General features: G+C 41.8%; 1 protein-coding gene across 32 annotated transcripts in view; it reads left to right on the top strand.

The window, feature by feature from the left end:
- The window catches only part of ITGBL1 (integrin subunit beta like 1), a 292,671-nt gene that overhangs the window by 191,948 nt on the left and 75,515 nt on the right, over nt 1-25,208 (top strand). For all 32 annotated transcript variants that reach the window (XR_010936923.1, XR_010936922.1, XR_010936921.1 and 29 more), the window contains exons 8-9: nt 3,168-3,284; nt 17,950-18,096. Coding sequence is in view for 29 of the 32 variants with exons in the window: in XM_067713272.1 (XP_067569373.1) it covers nt 3,168-3,284; nt 17,950-18,096 (264 nt within the window). In the remaining 3 variants the exon portion in view is untranslated. The remainder of the gene's footprint in view (nt 1-3,167; nt 3,285-17,949; nt 18,097-25,208) is intronic.

The raw sequence follows: 25,208 nt of genomic DNA, 5'->3' as shown, positions 1-25,208 counted from the left end.
TCTGTTCAATAAATATTGGTTTAAACATTATGAGGACACATGAGAAGTGCAGTTAATTCTGATGTTTTTGTGAAGATGAGTGATTAGGAGGGTGCAAGTGTCATGGATTTGGTGGAATTTACTTTGGATCTTAAAGGATGAGTGGAAATTCACCTGGCAGGTCTATGTCCTGGTAGTGAATGGAGTGAAGTTGTGAACTGAGACAGCAAAATAATGCCCTTTAAAATGTGGACCGCATGAAGAATTTACTCTTCTTTACCTTTCTGTGTGTGACAGATTAGCCTTTCTTAATGCTTAATGCTTTGCCATCCCATCAGAATCTTCTGTATCCTAAAAACTAAATTAGAGCTACATACATAAAGTTAATTCAGCTAGTATTTGCCTTAACATATTTTTAAAACACCAACAGACACACGGCCTAAAAAATGAATTGCAAAATGGTTAATTATTGTCTGATATTTTAAACAGACGCTTGAATTACAATCTATCAGGAAAAAAAGGTACCTAGGACCATATATTAACACTTTACTATCCAACTGTGTAAAAGGCGGGGGGAGGATAAATTGGGAGATTGGGAGAAATAGAAGACCCTATCCAGAATGAAAACAGTGAAATGGAGATATTTAAACACATATGCCAGTAGTTAGTTCATCCTTTTCAAAGAAGCCAATAATACATATTCAGGGAACTTCCTGTATGCCTCAAAATGCTAATAAAATGGTCAGCATAAATACATATGCCCTCAAACTTAAAAAGTGTTGTTTCTTGGTAACTGGGAGTGGATTACCTGTCAGGAATGATGTGGGTGAAGTTTCCCACATCTGTCCACCATGGACTAGTTAACCATACAGGGCCACACTGCTGACCGTCCTATATTTTGCCTCTCTCCACAATCTGGATCGTTGTTGTCCTTCACACATCTCCCTATGAGAGAACCAGTGTGTTTATGCACAGCTGGGGATTAACCAGGGCTCAGAAAATCTGGGTTCTAGGACCAATACTGCTGACGTCTACTTTGCTGGCCTTAAGCACGTCATTTAGCCTCAGCATACTTGAGTTTCCTCATCTATTAAATAAACTGCAGAAAGTCATGGATCCTCCTGACATTTTATAGCAAATAAACACGTGCTGGTATAGTTTTCCAGGGAGAGATCTGGGGTCTACCAGTCAGAGTTCGTTCTTTTTTTTTTTTTGCGGTACGCGGGCCTCTCACTGTTGTGGCCTCTCCCGTTGCGGAGCACAGGCTCCGGACACGCAGGCCCAGCGGCCATGGCTCACGGGCCCAGCTGCTCCGCGGCACGCGGGATCCTCCCGGACCAGGGCATGCACCCGGGTCCCCTGCATCGGCAGGCGGACTCTCAACCACTGCGCCACCAGGGAAGCCCCACCAGTCAGAGTTCTTGATTGCGTACAACAGAAACCGAGGTCATTAACTGGGATGAAAAATCATTTTATTAGAAGAGTTTAGGCTCAGAACACAAGCTTGGACAATCAGCTCATGCAGCACCCCAGCGAAGCAAGGCACTGCTGAGAACCAGCCCCTGCAGTCGTCACGTTTAAACTTCAGCCTCTGTGTGCCGAGCTCTCCTACCCCTGGATGCTCACTGCTATGCTGTTGCACTTGGCATTCTGCCACAGCCCTGTGCCTTGCTTTCACCCTCATGAATCCAAGCCCCGGCCAAGAGCGTCTGGCGTGTCTCTGTTCCGTCTGCCGGTCCATAGGAAGAGGGGGTATCATTGGGGAAAGAGGAGGGGCTCTGACTCCGGCTGAACTTGGCACTGCCTCCAGGTTGGAGGAGAGATGGGTTGAAGGGTGGCCAGAACAACATTATCTATCGCCATATCTTTCACTGGATTCTCAAAGGGACCATAACCTCGCCATTTCTGCCACAAAAGATTATGAGTCACTGCGTTAGATTATGTTTAATTACAACTCTGAAATTATATGATTCTAAATACTAATTTTTCTTTCTTCCATCATATCCCAGCTCAGAATTTCTTTAACGAGATACAAATGCAGCAACAGAATGACTAACAACATTGCAGGGTCAGCCCTGAAGTATCTTATGATCATTTCAGTGGGTGTGTAATTATGATGGTTGGGATAATGACAGAGAGTAACAGATGTCTCGGAGTAGTCACTCAGCTGAATTTCTGGCAAACCAGTACCAATTCCTCAGAAAAAAGAAATGTACTTTCTGGTGCTGCATTATGAGTATATTAAGATACAATATGGCTTAATGTTTAGATGCACAAACTTTAAGTGTAATGAGAATGGGTATAAATTTTGAATCTGTCCCTTAAGAACTGGTTCACCAGGGAAAGTAACTTGGCCTCAGTATGTCTCCATTTCCTGTTTAGTAAAATGATAGTGATAATGCTAGTCAATGTGTGGTATTATGAAAACAAAATGACAGAATTGAAGGAATTATAGTGTTTGAGGCATAGTTACAGCTCCAGAAATAATAACAAATAACAAAAGACATAAAGATAAAGACTTAACTGTTTATAAACATAAAGATAAATAGTTAAGAATCCCCAAACTATGAACCAAACTCATTCCAAAACATGTTTATACTTTTCAACTTTAAGTCAAGGATAATAGATATTTAGGACATGCACTTGGACATGTGTTCCATGTTGAAATGACTTCTATGAACTCAAAAATTGATGCCAAATCATCACTAAAATATCAGGTTGAAATGTACCTATGAACATTTTCTTTCTGATGTGGCAGACAGACCCACACTAAAAATAGTTTTTTAAATGACCACATTATGGCAAATTATGTCAAAATATATAAAATTGACTCAGTTACGTTAAATGGTCTCATAAGTGGAATATGAAATACCCAGAGAGTTTAATAGTTGGATTATTCTTCAAAAGTGAATGAAACAAACAAAAAAATGAATGAAACAGAAAGTGGAAAGTAGAAGATGGGAACGACATGAGCCAGGAGTTGTCACTTCAGCTCCCACTGACCTCCTTGGCATTTGTGCTTGACCTTCAGCTTAACCTTAGGGAGGTAGGAAAAGGTATTTGCTGAGCTATTATCAGCCACAGACTAGAACTGGTCTAGGAAGTCTAATAGGATGCTTGCTTAATTTCAAAGCCTTCCTGATTCTGTGAGCCTCCTACTGAGTGCACTCTGCCTTTGTGTTTTGCAGGTAAGTGTGAGTGTGGCGAATGCACTTGCTACCCACCGGGAGGCGGCAGGGTATATGGCAAGACGTGTGAGTGTGACGATCGCCGCTGCGAAGACTTGGACGGCGTGGTCTGTGGAGGTGAGCAATTCTCAGAGCCCTCTGCTCCCTACGTGCAGCCTGCTTCACCTGGCCTTTCTTATCCTACTTCTCCTTCTTTTTTAAAAAAAATTCTGTTACAAAGAAGATAAACAAAAAGCAATACACAATTAGACCTAAAAGCAGTATACCGTTAGGTTGGTAAGGACCTTAGACTCTTGATTTAATCCACGTGTATGTATGTGACAGGATAAAGCATGCTATTGATAAAAGATGGTGGAGACTAAACCAAGTCCTCTGAAGACAGTGAAAGGGTTTGCTTCAACCAGTTTACAGTTTTGATTACTGATAAAAATGGATCGGGGAAGTAAGTATCACCTGAGACTTGGAAAATAAAGCAGTAAGACTATATTCCAAGTTAATTACACAATCACAAGAGATATACACTCAGTTTCCATGATGGCTCTGAGACCCCAAAACGAACTTACTGAAGTAATAAACAGTGCAAAGGAAGAATGAGGCAGATGAGGGTTGTCACGAAGGTTAACACAGCAGAAAGGAGAGTCCCAGGGGTAGAATGTTGCCAGTGTCCACCTGAGCTTCATCCAGGGGAGGGAAAGGGGGTTACCATGGTTCTAGTTCAGTCTTGCAAAGCTCCGTATTGTAGAGAGGGTGCATGCCGATTGCGGTTCCTTCCAGGTTTCCAGGACAATTGAGGTGAACTGGACATGGAATCACACTAAAATAATATAACTGTATCTCTTTAAGATAATTATCATAATGCAGTTGGGCACTATTATTGGGGGAAAAGCCCGCACATGTACGTACAAGTGATGGAAGGCTGGCACACCACCTATCTCTATCATCTCTCTGACCTCTATGTATATCTATCTAGCTACTCTCTCTCTAACCAACTATAAAACACTTGGAATTTGATCAAAAATATTTTCTTCTTTCCTTTCTCTGTGAGCCAAGGGAAAAGGCCCTTTTTAATAACTGTTGGGCTGGGTGGTTTCTCTCTCGCAGTTCCCATGACAGACATCCTCAGAGATAGTTCCTGCTTTTCTCATTTCACAAATGGAAAAGTGAATGAGGTTTGAGGTGTTAATGTCCCATCACTGAAAAGTGCCAGACTCAGGGTTGGAGCTGTGGAGTTCAGTTCACAGATCTCTCTCTAAACCACAATTTCCCCCAGAGTGATATCCCGCTGTTTTGACTTTATATCAATATTATTTTTAGTTTAGAGTCTCTTTTCACTCGTGTTAGTTATCAGACATATCTAAACAGATTATAGTCCTTTTTATTGTTGTTGTTAAGTACTTGACATTTTACAAACCTGTCATATCTACATACCCATTAAATGACCAGTCCCCCCTTCCCCCAGTGAATCTCTCTTTCTCTCTATCTTTGGGGAGGAAACCAAAGATGAAAGCAAATCTATATATCTGCTTGTTAGAAGAGATCAAATGTTTACTAGGTAAGTGAGAAAGCATCTCACAAAGGGATAATTTTTTAGACTGATTCTTGACTCTGCGTGTCTACACTCTGGATTTGTCCATCTACCCAGAGTCCTCTGTGTCCCAGAGGGCCATGACTCCCATTAGCCAAACTAGTAAAAGACCAATGTACAAACAAGAACACCAATTACTTGATATACAATCAGAAATATAATTGCCCCAGAGACTAGAATTTTTTTTTTTGTAGAGAAACTCTATGAGAAGTAAGAATCTGAGATAAGGATTTGGATGCAAGTCCTTGGAAAGGGGAAGGAGTTTCTGGTAGGAGAGTGGGAAAGTGTGGCATGGAGGAGGGGGCAGCCGATTAAGACTGTGCTGTCAACCCAGTTACTGCTGTGGTCAACTGGAGCTTCATCCCAGCACAGAGGATGGAACTCTAGGAGCCCGAGTAAAACACGCAATTCTTACATCATCAGTCATTGGTTGAGGAATGCTTCTAGGAGACGTTAACTGCCAGGCCACATCCAGCATGCCTCACAGGTACGGGATCAGAGCAGGCTTCTGCGGCTGGAGAAAACCTCGGGGCAGAGAACCCAGGGGGTGCCAAGTGAAAGTCATCATAACAGAAAGGATGACGTTGCCGGGGGATCCCTGCAGAATACACATGCGGAAGGACCGCAGCTCTCACGCCGGGTGGTCTATCCTCTCTGGATAGTGCAGATTCTTATTCTTTACCACTGGCTAGATTTTCCTACCGACAATCCATCCTCTCTTTGATTGGATACAGGATGTGGCACAGTAGCCTAGGCAGTAGCCGGAGACAGGCTAATATATCTTATCCTCCTGGTAGAGCCTTGGCTACGATTTGGGAGATCCTTGCTTACACATTTAGAGATTAATTCTTAGATGGTTGATCTTCCCAAATATAGATGATATTGGAACATAATTATCAGAGCACAAACGTGTTTTCAAAGTTGGGAAAAACTTTGCTGCTTCTCCTGTGTCAGCTAGCAGCCAACAAATATTAGTACAATAGTAATCAGATAAGCAAAGCATCTTTGATCTCTATAATTGGATGGATTCTCTTGGTGTTTCTTCTTAAATTTTAGCAACCAGCTCTAGGAAATCACCTATGCATTTTAATTTCGTATTTTAGATTGTATTAAAGACATTTTACCGACCGAAAGATCTTGGAACATTTTTCAAGTAGGTAAAGGAAACACACCTTGGAAATTTTTCTTGAAAATATTTTGTGTTGTTATTCTTAAATTTCACTTTGACATTCAGATAATGTCCTTGAGAGATTTAGGGTTAAGATAATACCAGTAATTTCTTTTTTTTTTTGGCTGCATTCGGTCTTCGTTTCTGCATGCGGGCTTTTCCTAGTTGCGGCGAGCGGGGGCTACTCTTCGATGCGGTGCATGGGCTTCTCATTGCGGTGGCTTCTCTTTGTTGCAGAGCCTCGGCTCTAGGCACGTGGGCTTCAGTAGTTGTGGCACGCGGGCTCAGTAGTTGTGGCTCGCGGGCTCTAGAGCGTGGGCTCAGTAGTTGCGGCACACGGGTTTAGCTGCTCTGCGGCATGTGGAATCTTCCCTGACCAGGGCTTGAACCCATGTCCCCTGCATTGGCAGGTAGATTCTTACCACTGCGCCACCAGGGAAGTCCAATACCAATAATTTAAAAGGTTGTCGATTGGCTTCACTTACCTTCTCCCGCTTCATCTGAGCTCTGCAGCCCAGTTGACAGCCTGGAGCCTTAAATTCTGCCACAGGTTCTGCACTAGGGCCTATGCACACATCTGTACACATTTCAGTGTGTAGGTTTTTTTGTGACTCTTTACTCTGATGGTCAGTCCTATTGCTTGGAGGGGGATAGTTCCAGGAAGGAGAGGGAGAGAGATGTCCCCCTCAGTGGTCAGCTCATGTGTATCTGAAGTGACATGTAGCTAGAAAAGCTGCCCATAGTGTACAGTCCACACTGATGCTCTGCTAGTGTTCCTCAACAAGATAAGTCTAGTCTTGGTATTCATGGTGGCTGCGGTCTATAAAGTTGTCTTGAACAGGGATTTGGCAAATACTGACTCACTGCTCCTGAGGGAAATACGGGCCTAGCTAGGTTCCTGCCTCTGTTTGCAGCATTTTTATCAACCAATCAATACATAACCTTGTTTTATGTGTGTGTCTGTGTAAAGACATATTGTGTCACATGTAGTTGATTTATTAACATTGAACTCGGCCAACAGCCCTATAACTCACGCCTGAATGAAGATTATTTGGCTCACGGATTTTCTCCGTAAGGCACATCGCAGCCTTTTTTGCACTTAGGGACACTGGATAGCACTTCAGCACTGTACTTGGGAGCCATCTAAAAACATTGAAGTCACCAACAAAAAGCACAAAAGTGCAAAATGTACAGCACCAAGTATATTGGGAAAAGGACACTTGTTTACAGTGTAAGAGCTGAACAAAGAAGGCAGAGTGTGACCTTCTTTGATCTTTGCTGGGAATGTGAACCTCAGGCAACTCAATTTTTTCACCATTCGGCCCGTGTTCTCAAATGACCTGGAAAGCTTCTTGAGTGTTGATTTCAGGGATACAAATAAATTTTAGCGAGTAGGCAAGTTATCAAATATGAAATCTTCGAATAGTGAAGATCAACTGTAATTCATGTTCTCACTGGAAACATCACCTCCCACGTGAGTTTTGCACTTGGCCTCCAGTACTCAAGGTACTGTGATTTTTAATTTCTCTATTTTCTGAGCACTGCTTTATGGAAGGAATTATTTGAGCCTTGGCTATTATAGCCTTGAATTTCATTTATGTCTCAGCTGCTCTCTGGACAGAAATTACAAGAAACATGCCATTAATTAACAAGTTTGAACGTAGATAATTTCAGTGTTAAAGTATATGACATAGTAAACCCGCTGATAAGGGGATCACAGGTTCCTTTCACAAACATTTATGTAAATGTACTTAACTATTTAGAAATGTAAATGGCAATATAGTACAGTAGTTAAGACTACGGACATGAGGCTTTCTTGGTTCCAACCTTGGTTCTGCCACTTACTCCCCATATGACCTGAGGCAATTTACATAACCCCCATTTCTCACCTGTAAAAGATGATTATAATATATGTCTCTTATAGGGTTATTGTGAGATTAAGTGAGTTAATGTGTATAAAGTACTTAGCACATGTGTTATATGTTATATACATTAGATATTATTATCATTAGTGTTATATACCTATAGAGAGAATGATAGACATAACCTCTCAGGTGGAATTTTATGCTGTGGATTCCAGTAAACTCTATGCGACACAGAACAGAGCTCCACGTTTGCTTGGTTATTCCTCTTGTAAACACAGTTTATTCAGAACTGTGACTGTCTTGTCTTCAGTTTTGGACGGCATAGATGAATTCTCCTGTCTGTTGTTTTTGCATGGTGCAGTTTCTATCCTCACACTTGCCACTGAGCTACCAAATCAAAGTGGCCATATGCATCTCAGAAGTATTTTTAGTGACTCTTACTCAGCAGGGCACCTTCCATGGAGAAGCTTCTCATGGGTTTGCAAGCAGGGAGGAGCACAGGTAAGAAGACACTGGCCGTTAGGGCTTGAATAAGAGCATGCATCGCCGAAGTTTCTGTATTTCTCAGTCTATCTAAAAATATCCGTTATCATAAGAACATCTCTTCTTATTTAATAATATCCTATCATGTAGTAATTAAATCAGCAAATACGCATTGCATACTTACTCCGTGTAAAGGCCAGCACTGCCCCTCAAACACAAGCATGTCCTTAAATATTTTTGATCTCCTTGATGCCTTTACCTCTGACCTGTATGTCTGCATTCCTCTTGGTTCAATCTTCAACCCATGGAAACTTGCTCTGTCTCCCACCATTCTGTATAACTGACTCCCTGGGGTTTTTCGTAATTCTTAGTTGCCCAAATCCAGGGTGCCGTTCAGGTCTCATTCTACGTGACCGCTTTTCAGCATAGAGCTGTGGTTACTCAGAATCCCCCTTGACATGGTCTCCTGGGCCTCAGAAACACCTTCCCCCTGTTTCTTCTCTCACTTCTCTCATAACCACTTGATCTTTTTTTCTTACTCATCTCTCAGAGCTTACCAGTAAATCTTAGCACTTCCCTAGAAATGGCCTTTGCCTGTCTTTTCTGCTCACTGTTTACTGTCCTCGAGTAATCTCCGCTTCTTTCTTCCTCTTTTATCTTGAGGTCAGTGTCTGCCAAGATGATTTCTTAGCATCATTCCCTCCTGGCTTCATACTCTTCAAATTCGAATAAATATTTCCAATGTGGAAATTCCTCCACATTCTGCATGGTTGAAACTGAGGTAATCGTTTATTTTTTTCTTTAATTCAAGAAATATTTGTTGAGCTCCAGCTCAAACAGCTCAAAAACTGTTTGCCAGCCCTGGAGATTCAGTGGTGAATCTATTGGAGTTGATGATTATGCTTGAAGGGTAACATTGAGAAAGGAAGGGTAATGAGGTGGATGGTCTGAAAGAAGAAGCACTAGTTCAATGGAAACATACATGATAGGGGCTTTGACATAGACTGGAGGCTACGGAAGGCTTCGCTAATGCCTTCACATTTGGTAAAAACTATATGATGCATGACATGTGCTTGACATGTATTAATCAGCTAAGCATCATGACCACCATACTTGGTAATTGAATGCATAGAACGTAGCCAGGTGAGGAGAGATGGGTGTGACCCAGGAGTCACAGAACAGTGTGCCGAGGCATATGCGGGAAGGGAGGGTGACATGTTCAAGGGGTTTTTGAGAACTGGAGAGAAACCCTGTGTGATAGGAGATGAGAATGCAAAGGGGGGCAGGGTATGACAGATTTTGTAAACCGTGTTAATGATTTGGGGCTTTACTCAAGCGATGATCGGAAGCCATACAAGGAGTTTACACAAGACAATAGCGTTATCACTCTGTTTAAAAAGTACCTCTGGCTGCCAGGTGAAGTTTGGATTGCTGGGAGGAGTGTGTATTTGTGGGGTTGGTGGGTGAACGTGGATTTAGGAGATGAGTGGTGAGAGATGAAGGTGGTTTAGCTAGATGGAGGACGGTAAAGATGGAAAAACTTGGATGTATTGGAGACAGTATTAGAAATAATATGGACAACAGGCTAACAAAACCCTTTACCTTGCTGCAAGAGACTCTGACCCTCTGTTAACCTCCCCACTCCAGCTCCCTGGAAACAGAAGAAGATGGTAGATGCCAATGTTACCAGGCAACATTGCTCATGGTAATGTGACCTATGATCGATAAATTTCAACTAGATTGGGAGGGATTGTGAATGAACTATGAATGTCTTATGGGAATGCCATGGTTTTTGGCTTCCATGAGTGCTGTGACTCTGCCACCAGGCATGTCCCTTGCAGGTTTTCTGGAAGCTATGCTTAAGGAATAGTTAGAAGAGATTTTGGGCTCCTATGGGGCATAAGACTTCTAAGCCACAGAAGCCTCAGCATCTGTGCGATACGGAGTTCATTGAAGTGTCCATCTCCAAAACAGGACAAAAAATTACATCTGTTTTAGATTTCTTGATTCACCAGCTACAGAATGTTTTGGAAGGAAGTTGGCATCATACGAATCAGCAGTTCTGTGCCTTGAGGAAGGATGGCAGCTACTTTGTTCAAAGCATTTGGTCTCCCCATCATGTGGCAGCCAGTGGGGAACGAATCTCACTACTAGGAGTGTGTGAAACACATTAACATCATCCCTCTGGTGTAGCTTCCGAGAACAAAATTGACATCACTAATATGGGTAATTTTCTCAGTTCACTGCCAGACACCGAGCCATAGTGTCTGTGACCTTTCACCTGGAGGGACGGACAAGAAGCACGTTTCTACTGTGTGGCCAGAGATCAAAATGCGGGTCCCTGGCTCCAAAGCAGGGACTCCCTGAGCACTTTAGCAAACAAGGAATAAGTAAAACCAAAAATAACTGTAAACCTACCGAATCAGCAGGCTCATGAGACCTAAGAGCCAATGATTTTTATCCACCTTCCCAACAATAAACGCTGAAAGCGATTAAACCAATTCTGGGAGGCTGGGATAAATTAGCAGCTGTACCTGAAGGTGAATGTAAGCAATTACATAATTTTAAGCAGTTCAGTTTTGATTACACCAAAATTACAACCTGAAAATGAGGGTCATGACAGTGACTGGCAAAGAGAAAGTCAATAGGAAGTAAGACCATGCCTCACTTACTTACTGGTAAGTCATGTTCAATGATCATAGACCACATGTGGATCTTCTCAAAACATCCCTATTAACAATAAAAATTTTATGTGACCTACAAATGCATGGATTTTTAAAATCAGATGTCACTACTGAAAGAAAAACACACTTCATCCAGAGAGGTAGTCCCTAAGATGTATTCATTTTTAGGGTACTTGATTTTAAGATTTCATAAGGAAAATATATCTACATGTTGGCTCACGTGTGTTTAATTGTTTTGAACTAATATAAGCTAAACCAGAGATCTCCCTCCTGTACTCCACATACCCAGGATGAGACTAAGGAGTGGACTGGTTATTGCTTTTCTCTGCTTTGTCCTCTCTGCTTCTGAAATGAGACTATGAGTACAGTTTAAGAAACAAGAAGGGATAATGAAGAGCCACCTATTAATTATACAATCAGTTCACATTTCATTTCTTCAGGGAGTTCTTTGGTTTGTAGCTGCAATTTGAAGAAGATCAGGCAGCCTGAGAGTATGAGTGCAGTGACCACCACCCCCTTCCCAGGCATTGCTGGAATTCTCACATTGAGGAAGGTTCAGACCACTCACTCAGGCCACGCCTTTCTTAGCTGGACAATGTGGGTAGCAGTGTGATTATCTCCAAATTACATCTTAAAATCACAAACCTCTTTCCTGAGTTTGTAAGTGTACCAGTGTTGGGATGCACCCTGCAGGCCTATAAGCTTTGTAGTTGCCCAGCCTGGAGACTGAACAAAGAGACGTCAGTTGTTTATCGGGCAGGGGATCTTACAAGTCTGCAGCAAAAGGTCCTGGAGTGACACCGCACCATTTATGGCAGACATCAGGACATGGCAGCAATTTTTGCTACTCCAGGGAGGAGGAGGTTACCATTTATGGGCAGAACTGATGTCAGGTTGGCTCATCAGTTACCAGGGAAACCAGTGGCTGGGGCAAGGGGCCAGTACATATACAGTATGTTTATTAAGCCTATAATTAAGAGGATTGGATGGTCAAGTGAGTGAAGGAGGGACTGGTCGAGCAGGGGATGTACAGAGAGCAGGGGCGCAGCCATCCTGAATGGCCTCACCACACAACCAGTTAGGACTGTGTTCAGCTACAGGCCTGCAGCTTGTCACTTCAGGGATGGATGGATGGTGAGGTAACTACCTGAGAGCCGTCAGAGTCCCACACACCCTCTCTCTTCATTTCCTCTCTGCCCTTCGAGTATGACTTGTTGTCATGCTCCTTGAAAATCTCCCATTGTGCTCATCTTCCAGGAAAGAAGAAAGGGAAAATAGGACAAAGGGCAAAGGATAACATGCTAGCTGAGTCTGTCCCATTTTCTTTGGAAGACAATAGCTTTCCTGGAAACCTCACCCAAGAGATTTTCTCTTATATCTCACTTATTAGAGCTAAGTCCTAGGGGCACCTCTAGGTCAAAAGGAGCCTGAGTAATCAAATATTTTCCAGATGAACTATTATCACCTCTCTGAAAAATAATGAGGCTTCCCCTAGTATTAACAACGGGAAAAGAGTATTGGGCAGGCAGTATGTAGTATCTGATGCAATTAGATACCTTCATGTGTCAGTTTCCTAATTGAGAACCGTCACTGCAGTGTATTGAGGAAGTGTGTCTCAGAGCCCAGGGATTCATTGGAAATGTCATTGTCTAGAGCATCACTGTTCAATAGAATTTTCAAAGATGATAGGAATGTTCCACATCTGCCTTATTCGATACAGTAGCCACTGACCACATATGGCTGTTGAACACTTGAAATGTGACTAGTGCAACTGAGAAACTGAATTTTAAATTTTACTGAATGTTAATAAATTTAAATGGTCACATTGACTAGTGATTACTACATTGGACAACACCTATCCAGAGCATTCTTGGTGAATATTTTGGTGTGAGGGAAGGGAAGAGAATAGGAAGAAAAATTTCTGTTGCTAGGGGGGAGTGCCAGATGCCAGGAGGTAAGTGTCAGGGAGAGGATGAATGGCAATGGAAATGAAAATTGAATGGAAAATTGCTCGCCTGTATGAAGAGTTGGGAAGTTACATGAAGGCAGATTTAGTGGACTTCAAATGATTCATTTAGGCTGGTTCTCTCTACAGGTTCATTCTTGAATGATCTATCATACACTTATTATACACAGATAACCTCACTGTGGATTCTACCACCAAGCAGAGATGTTGTTCTCACTGAATGGTGCATATAGATGATTCTCCCAGTTCTGCTACCCCTGGATGTTCCACTCATAGGCCTAAGAGACAACTTAGTAGGGTTGGTCTGGCAAAAGTTGACTGAAACTACTCTTCTGACCTTTATGGTCTTTTTTTTTTTTAACTCCAATTTTCAGGACCATTCTACTCAATAGGCCTCCTTTATGGAATATGCTCCTTGTCATCTTACAAGACAACACAGTCATCTCATCTTTCTTCTTCTTGACTGGAGGACGCTACTTGTCTGGCTTCTCCCCTCTATCCTACCCTAAATATTGGAGTTTCTCAAGACTTATCTCTCCCTAGGTGGGCTCATTCACTTCTAAAGCTTTAAATGCCATCTCCTTTTGGAAACTCCAACACATACAGACCTAGCTCCAACCTGTCCTCAAACGCCAGGTTTGTGTCAGCTGCTTACTTGGCCTCTCCTTGGTTGTCTTAAGAGTATCTCAGACACACAAGGTTCAAAATGGAACTGATTTTCTGCCCTCAAACTTTCCCTCCTGCAGCTTCCATATCTATTAGACAGCATCGTTATTCACAGGATTTCTTGAGTCAGAAAACTAGTCCTTTCTTTGTCTCACCTGCCACGTACAATCCAGCAGCAAGTTCCATGGGTACCCCCATTGAGGTAGATCTCCAGCCACTTCTCCCCATTTGCACTGCCACCACCCTGCTTGAAGCCTGCATCACCTTTCACTTGGACTCTGCAATACTCTCTCACTTTCCCCATCCTCACTTCCTCCCAACACACCTTAATTTCTCCCACCCAGTTGCCAAAATGAATTTGCAAACCATAAATTATAACACATCCCTCTCTCGCATAACACCTTTCTATGATTTCCCCTTCCTCCTGGAATAAAATGTAGACGCCTTACCAAGAAAAAGTCATTTTCTATGTTCTCATTCCTAAATATTTCTCCAACTTTATTATTTTTTCATTTTTTCTTACTCATTACTCTTCAAATACATTGGCCTTTTTTTTCACTGCCTATAACACGTGAAGCTCTTTCTTATTCCGAGGATCTTCATTAGCTTTTCCAGAACGTTAGCTATCTGGCTCTTTCTCAGCCGCTGGGTGTCAGAGAGCTGGCCACTGCAGTTAATAATGTTGTCTCTGCTGAATCTACCAACACCCTCCTTAATTCTTCCATAGCTCAAGTGTATTTGTTTCCTCGTTGTTATTTGTTTTCTCCACTGGTAGCCTATAAGCCCATGAGAGTAGAGCTAGTAAAATGCCTAGTACATAATAAAAAGTTCTTGAGTGGATGACTAAATTATTAGAGTTTATAAAGAAGATATTATTGAAAGCTTTAAAAAAACATTTTTTAAGTAAAGAGGAGTCATGTAAATAGCAAAGCAAAACATTTAAATACCAGTGCATTTTGACCATTGTCTGGGCTAGATGCCAACTTAACTCTCTGGAAGGATGTGATAAATGAGCTAATAAGTGAAAAACAATCTCCTATTTCCTTGCATATAAATGTTACATTAAATTACTTGTGGTGAGGCATCATTTAGTCATTCTCAATGAGATCCTAAATCAAAGGCAGAATGTCTTTCTCCGCCATAGAGATTAGATTATTCCAATTATGTCAAATGATGGTAATTCTTACTAACCCAGGGCTCGTAAGAAGCATAAACATTTGAAAAGCCCATAGCTGGCTGGTATTGATGCTAAAAAGCTCTCTTTCTCTTCCTCCTCCTCCTTCTTCTTCCTTTTGTATCACACATTATCTGCCTCCAAAGGTGGATAACTTGGATAACTTGTTTTGAACTTCTTAAGTAGGCTTCACTTTAAGTGGACTTTTGTTTTATTGGAGAAGTCAAGATAGAATCAGTTTCATAACGATTCATCGAATATGTAACTCTTACACAGATTTGCTAACTTCATTCCACTCTAAGGCCATAGAAATAAAACAGAGCCATCTAAGAACAGTCCATTGACTTTGAAGGACAGTTTATTAGCCAGATGACCTGTAAACATGTCCTGTATTCAGTTTATGGTTGTCAGTTGGGATTTGTGGGAAAAAATAAGAAGGGGATTTTGTTGAAAAGTAACCTTACTCTACAAGTGTTTTTTGAGGATCTGCTATGTCTAAGGCAGTGGTTGGCACTCTGGAGACTATAGTGATGGATCAGACGTGATTCCTACCATCAGAAAATTCAGTCAAGTAATGGGTCTATCTGATACATAACTGCATATTACGAGGTAGAAGACAAAAATGTTACACAAGAGGTGAAAAATAAGATAGTATAGAAATTCAGAGGAGGGGAAGATGAATTCCACTTGGGGATATTAGAAAAATCTTCCAGAGGTGTAGTCACTTTCCCTGAGTTTTGAAAATTAAGCAGGATCTCGTTGTGTAGAGTAGAAGGCATGGATTCCTGTCTCACCAAAGTCATGAAGTCTGGAAAACACCGGAACTATGTCGGGAAAGATGAGTGGGTCAGGAAGTGTATGAAGGGGAGAAGAAGTAAGACTGGAGAAGCAGCTGGGAATCTACTTCAGGAACCTAAGACATAAGGAAGGTTAAAGTAGGTGAACTTCATCCCATAAGCATTAGGGAGTCACACAGTCCTAGATCTCAAGGCTGTGATGTGAGTAGAGTCATGTTATGGGAAGCTGAGAGTGAGAATATTGGAGAAAGACGTGATAGAAGGTTTCTCAAAGGTCTCTGATGGTGATAGGAGTGGAAATTTTGAGGTTGTTTCAACACGATCTGGCAGCTCTTTGGGTGAGGGAAGTGAGAGAGAGTCAAGTACGATCTGAATCATTTTGAACTGGTTGGCTAGAAGGAGAGTTGGGCTGTTAAAAGAGATGGGTGATACAGAAGAGTAGCTTTTGGAAAGAAAATTATACATGCAGGTCTCAATGTATCAATTTCTGATGCTAGTAGAATACGAAGTATGGAATCACGGGAGAGGAATTTCAGAGAGATTGAGGGGCTGGAGATAGAGCCCTGCAATCATTGTGCTTATCTGAAATCCTATGATTTGATGAATTTTTCAAGAGAGAGATGGTAGAGAGATAAGAGAAGATGATTAAGGATAGACAATCAGGGGATTCCTACATTAATCGGGTGAGACAAAAAGTAGAGGAATAAGTAGATGAAGGAGGAGGGTTGAAAGGGTCAGGAAAGTCCAATGTCATGAAAACCAATATAGGAGAGACTTCTTAAGAAGCAAGTGCCCACGAACGTCAAATGTATACCTTCATACTATGCGCAGTTTAAAAAGACAGGAATTAAGAAAAGGCTCCTACGTGTCTCAGACTGATAGTCATTGTTTATTTTCCAAAATGAAATATACAGTCAGTGTGACGTGGAAAACGAGGGGACATTGAAATTAGAGAAAACTGGAGTCAGGTTCTGATCCTGTATGGTTGACTTGTGTGATTTGAGGAAAAATTACTTAATCTCTCTGAGCCTTAGTTTCCTGACTGTAAAATGGTGATAATGCTTGACTCAAAGGGCTGTGGTGAGATGCAGTTCAATAAATCAGCATATGGACAAGAAGAGGCTGGCAGAAATAGGTCTGTTAATCCAGGTGTCTTTTAAGTTTGCCTCCCATTTGCTTTCCATTCGCTTCCAGATGGTCACGTGTTACAGAGAAATATCACTTGGGTCATGAGTACTTAGGTTTTTTAATCTTAACAATGAATTGCAAACAATTAAATATTGGCCCCGAATCCCTCCTTGTGCAGAAATGAGTGTAGGAAGAGGCAGATGGAAGAAATTTACTATTGAAGATCCTGCCAGAGCAAATGGTCAAGGCAGAATGGTCTCAAAAGATGCAGTGGGGTTGAGCAGTCTGAATGACGATTTGATATGTCCTTGCAAGTAAGGCAGGGACCACCATGTCCATCATATTTGATTTTGCATCCCCTGATGCCTAGAAAAATGCTCTGTTCATAGTAATTAGTAAAATTTCGCCAAACAAATAGCTGTTTTGTTTGTTCTCTTTGGAGAGATCTGGCTGTAAGGTAATGCACATATAGAAAAAGAATAGAGCATTGATGGGAAGAAAGAGAAATTAACATGGAAGAGGATGCAATTGAATGGAGTGTTGGTGGCCAGAGACTAGTCAGATGTATATGCCAGTGTATAAGTGTCACAGATATAATGTTGCGTACACACCAAAGATAAACATCCCCAAACCAGGAGCCAATGACAGAAACAAAAGGGAGGAAAAGATACGAGTCTAAGCCTCGTGCTGTTTTTAACTTCTATACAGCGATAGGGAGACACCATTACTTACACTTATATCTGTTCTTATTAGCAAGCAGAGGAGCACAGGGAGAGAGTAATATAATACCAGATGCCATTTGTCTGGAGGTGAACCTTTGGTTTTTATTTGTAAGTGATAGGAGAGTAATCAATAAATGGGGCAGGCAGTGGTGACGTGACTAGCCTTGCAGATTGGTCTGGGTGTCAGGGCGTGCACAGTGAGGAAAAGCCTGAAGACTCCATCCTGATAAAAATGCAAATGGGGAAGTATTGTGTATCAAGAAAGGATGGTCACAATCCACTTTAAATTGATTCAAGCTTTCTTTTCTCTCTTGAATCCATCTCTGATGCGACATTCACGACATTCAAGAGGATTGTGTTCAGCTAGAACTCTGTTGCGAAGTTCTTTTAAACACTCACACGCCAAACTGTGCGTAAGGAGAAAGTGTGTTGGCTTGATAGGAAATGAGATACTCTGGTTTACATATTTCTTTCCTAAAGACTGTGACTCAGCTGGCTCTTTGCCCATCTACTCCTCTCACCCCACCCTGTGGTTGCCTCGCAGGCCACGGCACGTGTTCCTGCGGTCGCTGCATTTGTGGGCGAGGATGGTTCGGGAAGCTCTGCCAGCATCCGCGGAAATGTAACCTGACGGAGGAACAGAGCAGGAGTCTGTGCGAATCGGCAGATGGCGTACTGTGCTCGGGGAAGGGTGAGTGTCCGCTGCAGCTTTGGACAGAATCCCTGTTCTGACATGTGGTTTATACGGCAGCACGTACAACCAGCTTCTGCAGACTGCACTCTGCAGAACGCAGACCCCTCTGTCCTCTGCCCGGACCAGGCTTTAAGCTTGGAATTTCTCCCATTCAAACGATAATGGAAATTATTATCAAAAGGAGAGTCTCAAATATTCCTGTGTGCTGCTTTCTTTAGTTGTAAATGAATTCGTGATAGAAAAATGGGTTTATCTAAAGCTCCAGGGACTACAGCTCACATGCACACACCTCCTCTGCGTGTGTGGATCTAAATAAATGCCACTATAAATGAAAATGCCAGAGATAATAAAATAATTTAAAAAAAAAAGTTGCCAAATGAAGTTCAGGGCCTGAGAAAATGAAATGCATGAAACAGGTTTCATGTGAAAAGATCCCTGGGCACTTGCTATGTTCAGCGTCACTGCTGAATAAAAAGAATTGATGATTGTATAAAGAAGAAAACCAGCAAGATAGAATGGGCACTGAATGGGCCAAAAAGGCAAAAGGATAATTGTTGGGTTCACCTGCGAAATGGCGCAGTCAAGAACCGCAGAGAAGTGATCACAAGCGTCTAAACTGCCAACAAATAGGCTTTGGGAATTTCAGAGGCTAAATATGTAGATGTGTGTGGAGGAGGGGAGGGTTAGGGATGTGAGGCTATAAAAGGAGACTACATATTTCATTTCATAAAAAGGGAAGGAAAAAGTACTCGGGTCTGGGCTTCCCTGGTGGCACAGTAGTTGAGAGTCCGCCTGCCGATGCAGGGGACACGGGTTCGAGCCCCGGTCCAGGAAGATCCCACATGCCATGGAGCGGCTGGGCCCGTGAGCCGTGGCCGCTGAGCCTGCGCGTCCGGGGCCTGTGCTCCACAGCGGGAGAGGCCACAACAGTGAGAGGCCTGCGTACCGCAAAAAGAAAAAAAAAAAAAGTATACGCGTCCCAAAGTTCTGGTATAATTTTCTTTGGTCTGAAAATCACCAATTTTCCAATCACACATGTGTAATCTAATATAAAAAAAAATTAAACCTTCAAAGTGGTTATAATCTTCAAGTTGATTGAATAGGAGCCGCTAACTCAATCAAACATTTACTGCAGAAACAGATTCTAGAAGAAAAGCCACCCCACCAGTGCCCCTTCCGCAGCCCCAAAAGGGCAGAACAGGGTTTTTTTTCCTGAGCAGAGAAAGAATACTAATTAATAGATTGAATTTTAGCTATCTTGATGTTGATGCTTCTGTATAAATTCTCCAAGAGACTTTAAAATCCTGCTCTCACAGTGCCTATGGGCCCATCTAGGAGGCTGTCACATTCCTCTTTGCTAGTGGCTAGGAAAACACCTAGGAAGATTCTGGAAGTGCACGGATTCTCACTAAATTTTCCGGAGCTGCCCTGCAGGGAACTAGATGTCCTGGAGCTTCCCAGCTCTCTTCTTCAGCTCACTAGCCTCCTTGCAGAACAGATGATGCCCCCCCCCCGCCCCCCCGCCCCCCGCCCCTTTCAGACAGGGCAAGGCTCTAGCTGAAGTTGCACTTACCTTGAAACACCTACCCTGGGGCAGGATTAGCAGGTAAATATCTTTCTGAAGAAGACACAGGGAAGAAAGGGAATCTCTTAATACCAATGGAGGAGCCCTCAGAAACAGGATGTGCCTCGGAGATGTGCCCCTAAACAGTGGCTGTTGCTTCACCTCTCTCTCAAGGCTGGTGCTGTCAGGTTGAAGGGGGCTTCTTGACACAATTGCAAAGATAAAATCTGATGGATGATGTGACCACATAGGGTGCGGGGAGGAAGGCTGAAAATTGATACAAGCATGATCATTTCAATAGAAAACAATGTTCTTCGTTTCCAGGAACCCTGAATTTGTGTTTTCATTGTTCAGGCAAGGAGGCCATGCCCTCAACCTAATGCAGTTACAGCAGTCAGGTGGCTCTCAAACGAGTTTAAAGCAATCACTGTGTACCCAGTTTGTTCTCCCGTTAAATTCAGTCTAATTCCAAGTCCCAAACAAATCTCGTACCAGTTTGGTTCTCAGGGGGGGCCTCAGCTCCTGGAAACACTTTGTTTTGGGTTCAGGCTCTGTTGGGAGAAACAAAAAGGAGGAAAGAGAGGTTAAAAGGAAGACAAAGGGAAGGAACTGAGGAGGAAGAGCTTAATAAAGAAAACAGGGAAGGAGGTAGGGATGGAATTAACCTTCAAAGATGAAACAGGAAGGAAGAAAAAAATGCTATCAGATCAGAATGGAGGGTATAAAAGAGTACCGAGAATGACTAATTTGTCTGAATTGGATTTTTTTGAGCATAGGTCCAAACACAGCATCACAAAGTTTAGGTACTTTTAGTTGGTTTTCCATAATGGCATTATCCTTAGAATAAGGGTATTAGCTTTTCGTATAAACTCTACTGAATGAAGAAACCCATTCATATTAAAAAATCTGTGTGCTTCTTTATATTTATTTTAAAAACCAGCAATTGTGTGTGTGTCTGTTTACTAGACACACTATCACATCATTAACAGTGTCCCTAAGCAGGTCTTGGCTAAGTTATGTCCAGTTGCGGGTACTGGAAGAAAACACAAAACCATGCTCACTGGACTAGTGAATAGCACTCTGTCATTGCCCAAACTGAATTTAATTCCGAAGGAGGAGTTGTCCCTTTTCAAGAAATAAACATTCTTATTAAAGTCATTACATTCATAGGAGAGTGACTCATTTTTTAGCCTCATAAATGTAGAAAATGTAAAAAAAAAAAAAAAAAATAGGTTGACTAAATATTGGCCCAAAGGCATTTCCTCAAAATGAAACAAAACAGAACAAGAAAATCTCTCTAGTTAATGCCTTTTCAAATTGTTTGCTTTGGGTGGTGGGAAATATATCCATGTATCAATGAAGAGTTGACAGCATATTTGTCTAAACTATTTTTTATCCTTCAACGGGTAGAGAGTTTTAAACTCGGAAGGAAATGTAAAACCTGCCTCGAGGCTGTACGTTTTGAGATTGCTGTTAGTGATGATACTGGCATGCCTAGTGTTGGCAGCAGCTGGCTGTGGGCTCCTTTCTTCTCTTCCTATTCTGGAAGAATCCATGCTGGACTATTAAATCCCTTCCAAGTTATGTAAACTGGGGCCATAGACTAAGGGTCTTCAACATGGTGGCAGAGAAGGAAATCCCTTCTGAGTTATTTAAACTGGGGCCATGTATTTCTGGATACATCTCATGGACTTGCCAGAATGCCATGTACTTTGTCCTCAAATTTGTAAATGAAAACCCCTCACCCCGATTTTCACAAAGGGAATCGAGTCTTTTTCTTTCTCCGATCACGGGGCAGGTGTGAGTAGTGGGCCTGAGATCCCCAGGGCACAGCACTTAGCAGCCTAGACCCGGCTGAGTGTTTCCAGCAGAAAAAAACGAGGCTGAAATGTGTGCTCCCCAGGAGCTGTGAATAAAGCTGTCACCTCAGGAGACGATGAAGAAATAGCATTTTATTTCTTTACAAATTTATAGCCAAGACAATAAATCACTCCATAGAAAAATTTAAAACAAGATACACATTGTCGTGACCCTCATAACAGATGGAAGAGTTAGCACAATAGTGAAATCTGCCTGCTGGGATGTCGGGTTGCAGCATTTTGTCAGGCTTGATGGATGAAAAAGAAAGTCCGACTCTGTTAATGGGGCAGCTAACAAAGGTGCCTCGCCCTTATACTCAGTTGTTTGCGGGAATAACCAGAGATGATCTCAGAGCCAGGTCTCCCCTAAACTTAGCTACCTTTGCGGAATATGTGATATAATTGATAGGCTGTTTGTTTGGGGATTTATTTATTTGGATCCAAGAATACACAGTAACCTTCTTACCCTGATAACTTCAACCCAGATCTAGGTGATCCACTCTGATATCCTTAAAGATGCTTTTGTGTGACAATGATTAACTGCATGTCGCTCAATGACCCCTTACACTCTTATGTTGATACTCGAGTAATGCATCGTCCAGATTAAGTCCACGGTACCTCCACCACCTATCCCTCCCCTCCACCTGACCCGTTCTCCATCTCTGGAAAAGAGAAAGGGTGAAAGTCATGGTTCAAAAACCAGTCTTCACTCCATGCTCTAGTTGCCTCACCGATATGGCTGTTGGGGCAGATCTGTAGGACACACAACTCATTTTTTGAAACTATATGAAAGTTTTTTTTGTTTTTGTTTTTTTTCCCCGGGAGAGGCATCACAGGTAGGTAGGTACAAGAGTAGATTGAATCAGATAGGAATCTTAGGTTAACTGATGTACTTTCATTTTCTCATCTTTGAAGGCAGAAGAATTTCATTTCTTTCCCCTTCTTGTGTCCTAAGGATGCTCTGAAGACAAATGAGAAAATGTGGCTGATTCCCGAGGAATGGAAGCCAGTGGGAAGCACAGAAGGGAGATCAGAGCACTCTTTAGGGTCCTTATACTAAGAAAGACAATAAATGGGTCAGTGATATTGTGGTCATGAACTTAGTACCCTAGAGATCCTGCCAAGATGAGCCAGCTTCTCCCTATAGCTGGACTGGGTCTCATGGGTGTGAGTGGAGCCCGGCCAGCTGAGCTGAACAATTGCTCCCCTCTTGGCAGTCATGTGGCCTGTGCCTGACTGACAGAATCCTTTGCCTAAGTTTTTCCCTTTCTAGAGATGGGCAGTTTGACCCCCAGTTACTGATGAAAACAGAGCACTTTACAACCAAGGCGCTGCTATAAGAGGTCCTAATAATTATCACAATGTGTTAGTATTACATGCTATTCCTAGTTTCACAAGCAGAAGAACTTCCTACCTCTGAGAGACACAAACAGTAAAGAACAACACAGCTGGGAAAACGCTGACTGAGAAAAGCTACTTTTTCATAGCACATACAAAAATCAGTCCCCATTTTTCACTTTAAGTATTTCAGTGACTAGTAGACTTTTGGAACTGGAATTTATTTGTCAAATGGTCTCTCCATGATACCATATTAACTTTAGCTGAGCTTACCAGTTTTAGGAAAATACTTTGCTATAGACTGAAGCTAAGCATTCCAGAAGCAAGAGCAGTAATTAAAATAGTTCCAAGGCCAGAGGTTAAGTTTAAAAATGAAATGTGAGATCTTTTCATGAATTGTGACGAAATACAAAAAAAATATCCTAGGCATAAGATGTGACTATCATGGACAGATAAAGTCATTTACTTCTGCTGCTTTGTAGAAATAATTTTGGAATGCAAAGGAAATACTATTTTAGAAACAACTGAAAACAATCCAGTTCTTCCAGTAATTACTCATGGAAATAAAGCACGAAATATGGTGCTTTCTGAGGAAATTTCAATGAAATGTCCCAAGTTGTTGTTTTGTTTTTTGGGGTTTTTTTTGCAGATATGTTGCTAACCATTTACTAAATGAGCAGTTGAATGGTGAACACTTCCATGCCTAGAAATTTGAAAGAAATCTTTAAAACTAGGATAAATCTCTAAAATAAGGTAACACTGTACCTGAATGAGACCGAGAGGGAGCCAGCCTTCCTCACAGACTGAGCCAGAAGGCCTCACTCACTGGTTCCTAAGCAACCATCAGGCTGTCAGTCACTCATCAGAACTGAAAGTTGTCTAGATTTTACTCAAGAAAATGCAAAGCAACCAAGACCCTCAGGAAGGCAAGTCAAGACTAAATGAAATCATGCTGTGCTTAAGCAAGGACTTAACAAAGGTAAACCCAGCTCTGAGCACATAACTAGTACTCCCTTACTTTCCACATGACAAGGAATGTGGAAGGTTTAACTTGGCCATTGGGGATTTTTGCCACTAAAATGCAGATAGTCGTTTCCATGATATGAAATACCACATAGTGCTTAATGCTCGAGATACGTTTATACAGATCCTTTCCTGATTCCATGGTATGAGGAAATCCTTTTCTCTAGCCACTTTACTCACTCAGTTTGTTAACTCATTTTTTAAGCACTGTGCTTCCTAGAGGCACTAATGATTGATTCCTGCCCCTCTCCGACAAATTTTGAACTTACCGAGTCTGGAATTTTGTTAAATAGGTCAAAGTACTTTTTTCTACTTCACAATCTCTTAAGGTGATTTTTGACCAGAACAATTTAGTGATAAGCATCTTTCAGTAGAAGGAAAGCATGTTTGGAAAGACTAACCCGTCCAAGGAAATAGAAGGAAGGGAAAGTCCTTTTTATGTGTTTTCCTTTAAATTTTAAAGGTGTCTTTACTGTGGTTGTAGACGTAATTTTGCCATGTGGGGTTTTATGGGCCATCAGATGAAGACATTTAGACTGTGAGAGCTTTCTTCCCTTTGTGACACCATTTAATCCATATATTTTCTCTTCTTTTAAACATATTTAAATAATAAAATTATTTCTCAGCAAACCAAAATGTTTTTAATAACTAGAGGAATTTTTTAATTAGTGACATTAATTAAATAATTAATTAAAAAGAGGGGATGTGTAAAGTAATGGAAAAGGTGGTTGGACCTAGAGCCTCATAAAAGATGAACATTTTGGGGAGATTAGAGCTATCCTTGATTATGGCAGGAAATCCTGAGAATGAAATCTGATAAGTTGAATATACATGAGTTATTATGTGTGTATTTTTAGCACTTTAAAGAGCTACCCAAGGGCTTCCCTGGTGGCGCAGTGGTTGAGAGTCCGCCTGCCGATGCAGGGGACACGGGTTCGTGCCCCGGTCTGGGAAGATCCCACATGCCGCGGAGCGGCTGGGCCCGTGAGCCATGGCCGCTGAGCCTGCGCATCCGGAGCCTGTGCTCTGCAACGGGAGAGGCCACAACAGTGAGAGGCCCGCGTATCACAAAAAATAAATAAATAAATAAAAGAGCTACCCAATATACAGGCGTGTCCGTATTTTAAGAAAATCATGTAAACAAAAATCCAGAATTGTAAGCACAATAATTTAGTATTTCTTTTATTAATAAATGCATCCCCTCTTATTAGAACTTGCTATTCAATTCCTTTAAAAACAAGCACCTTTAAAGCATGATTCAATTCAGAAAATAAAAACATCCATTTTTGAATACCTTTTTTGGAAGGCCATCTATAAGAATCAAC

The sequence above is a fragment of the Pseudorca crassidens genome, chromosome 18 (assembly GCF_039906515.1).
Source record: "Pseudorca crassidens isolate mPseCra1 chromosome 18, mPseCra1.hap1, whole genome shotgun sequence".
NCBI classification, from domain to species: Eukaryota; Metazoa; Chordata; class Mammalia; order Artiodactyla; family Delphinidae; genus Pseudorca; species Pseudorca crassidens.
The sequence above is the reverse complement of the archived record's forward strand: the minus strand, read 5'-3'. Positions and strand labels throughout refer to the sequence as shown.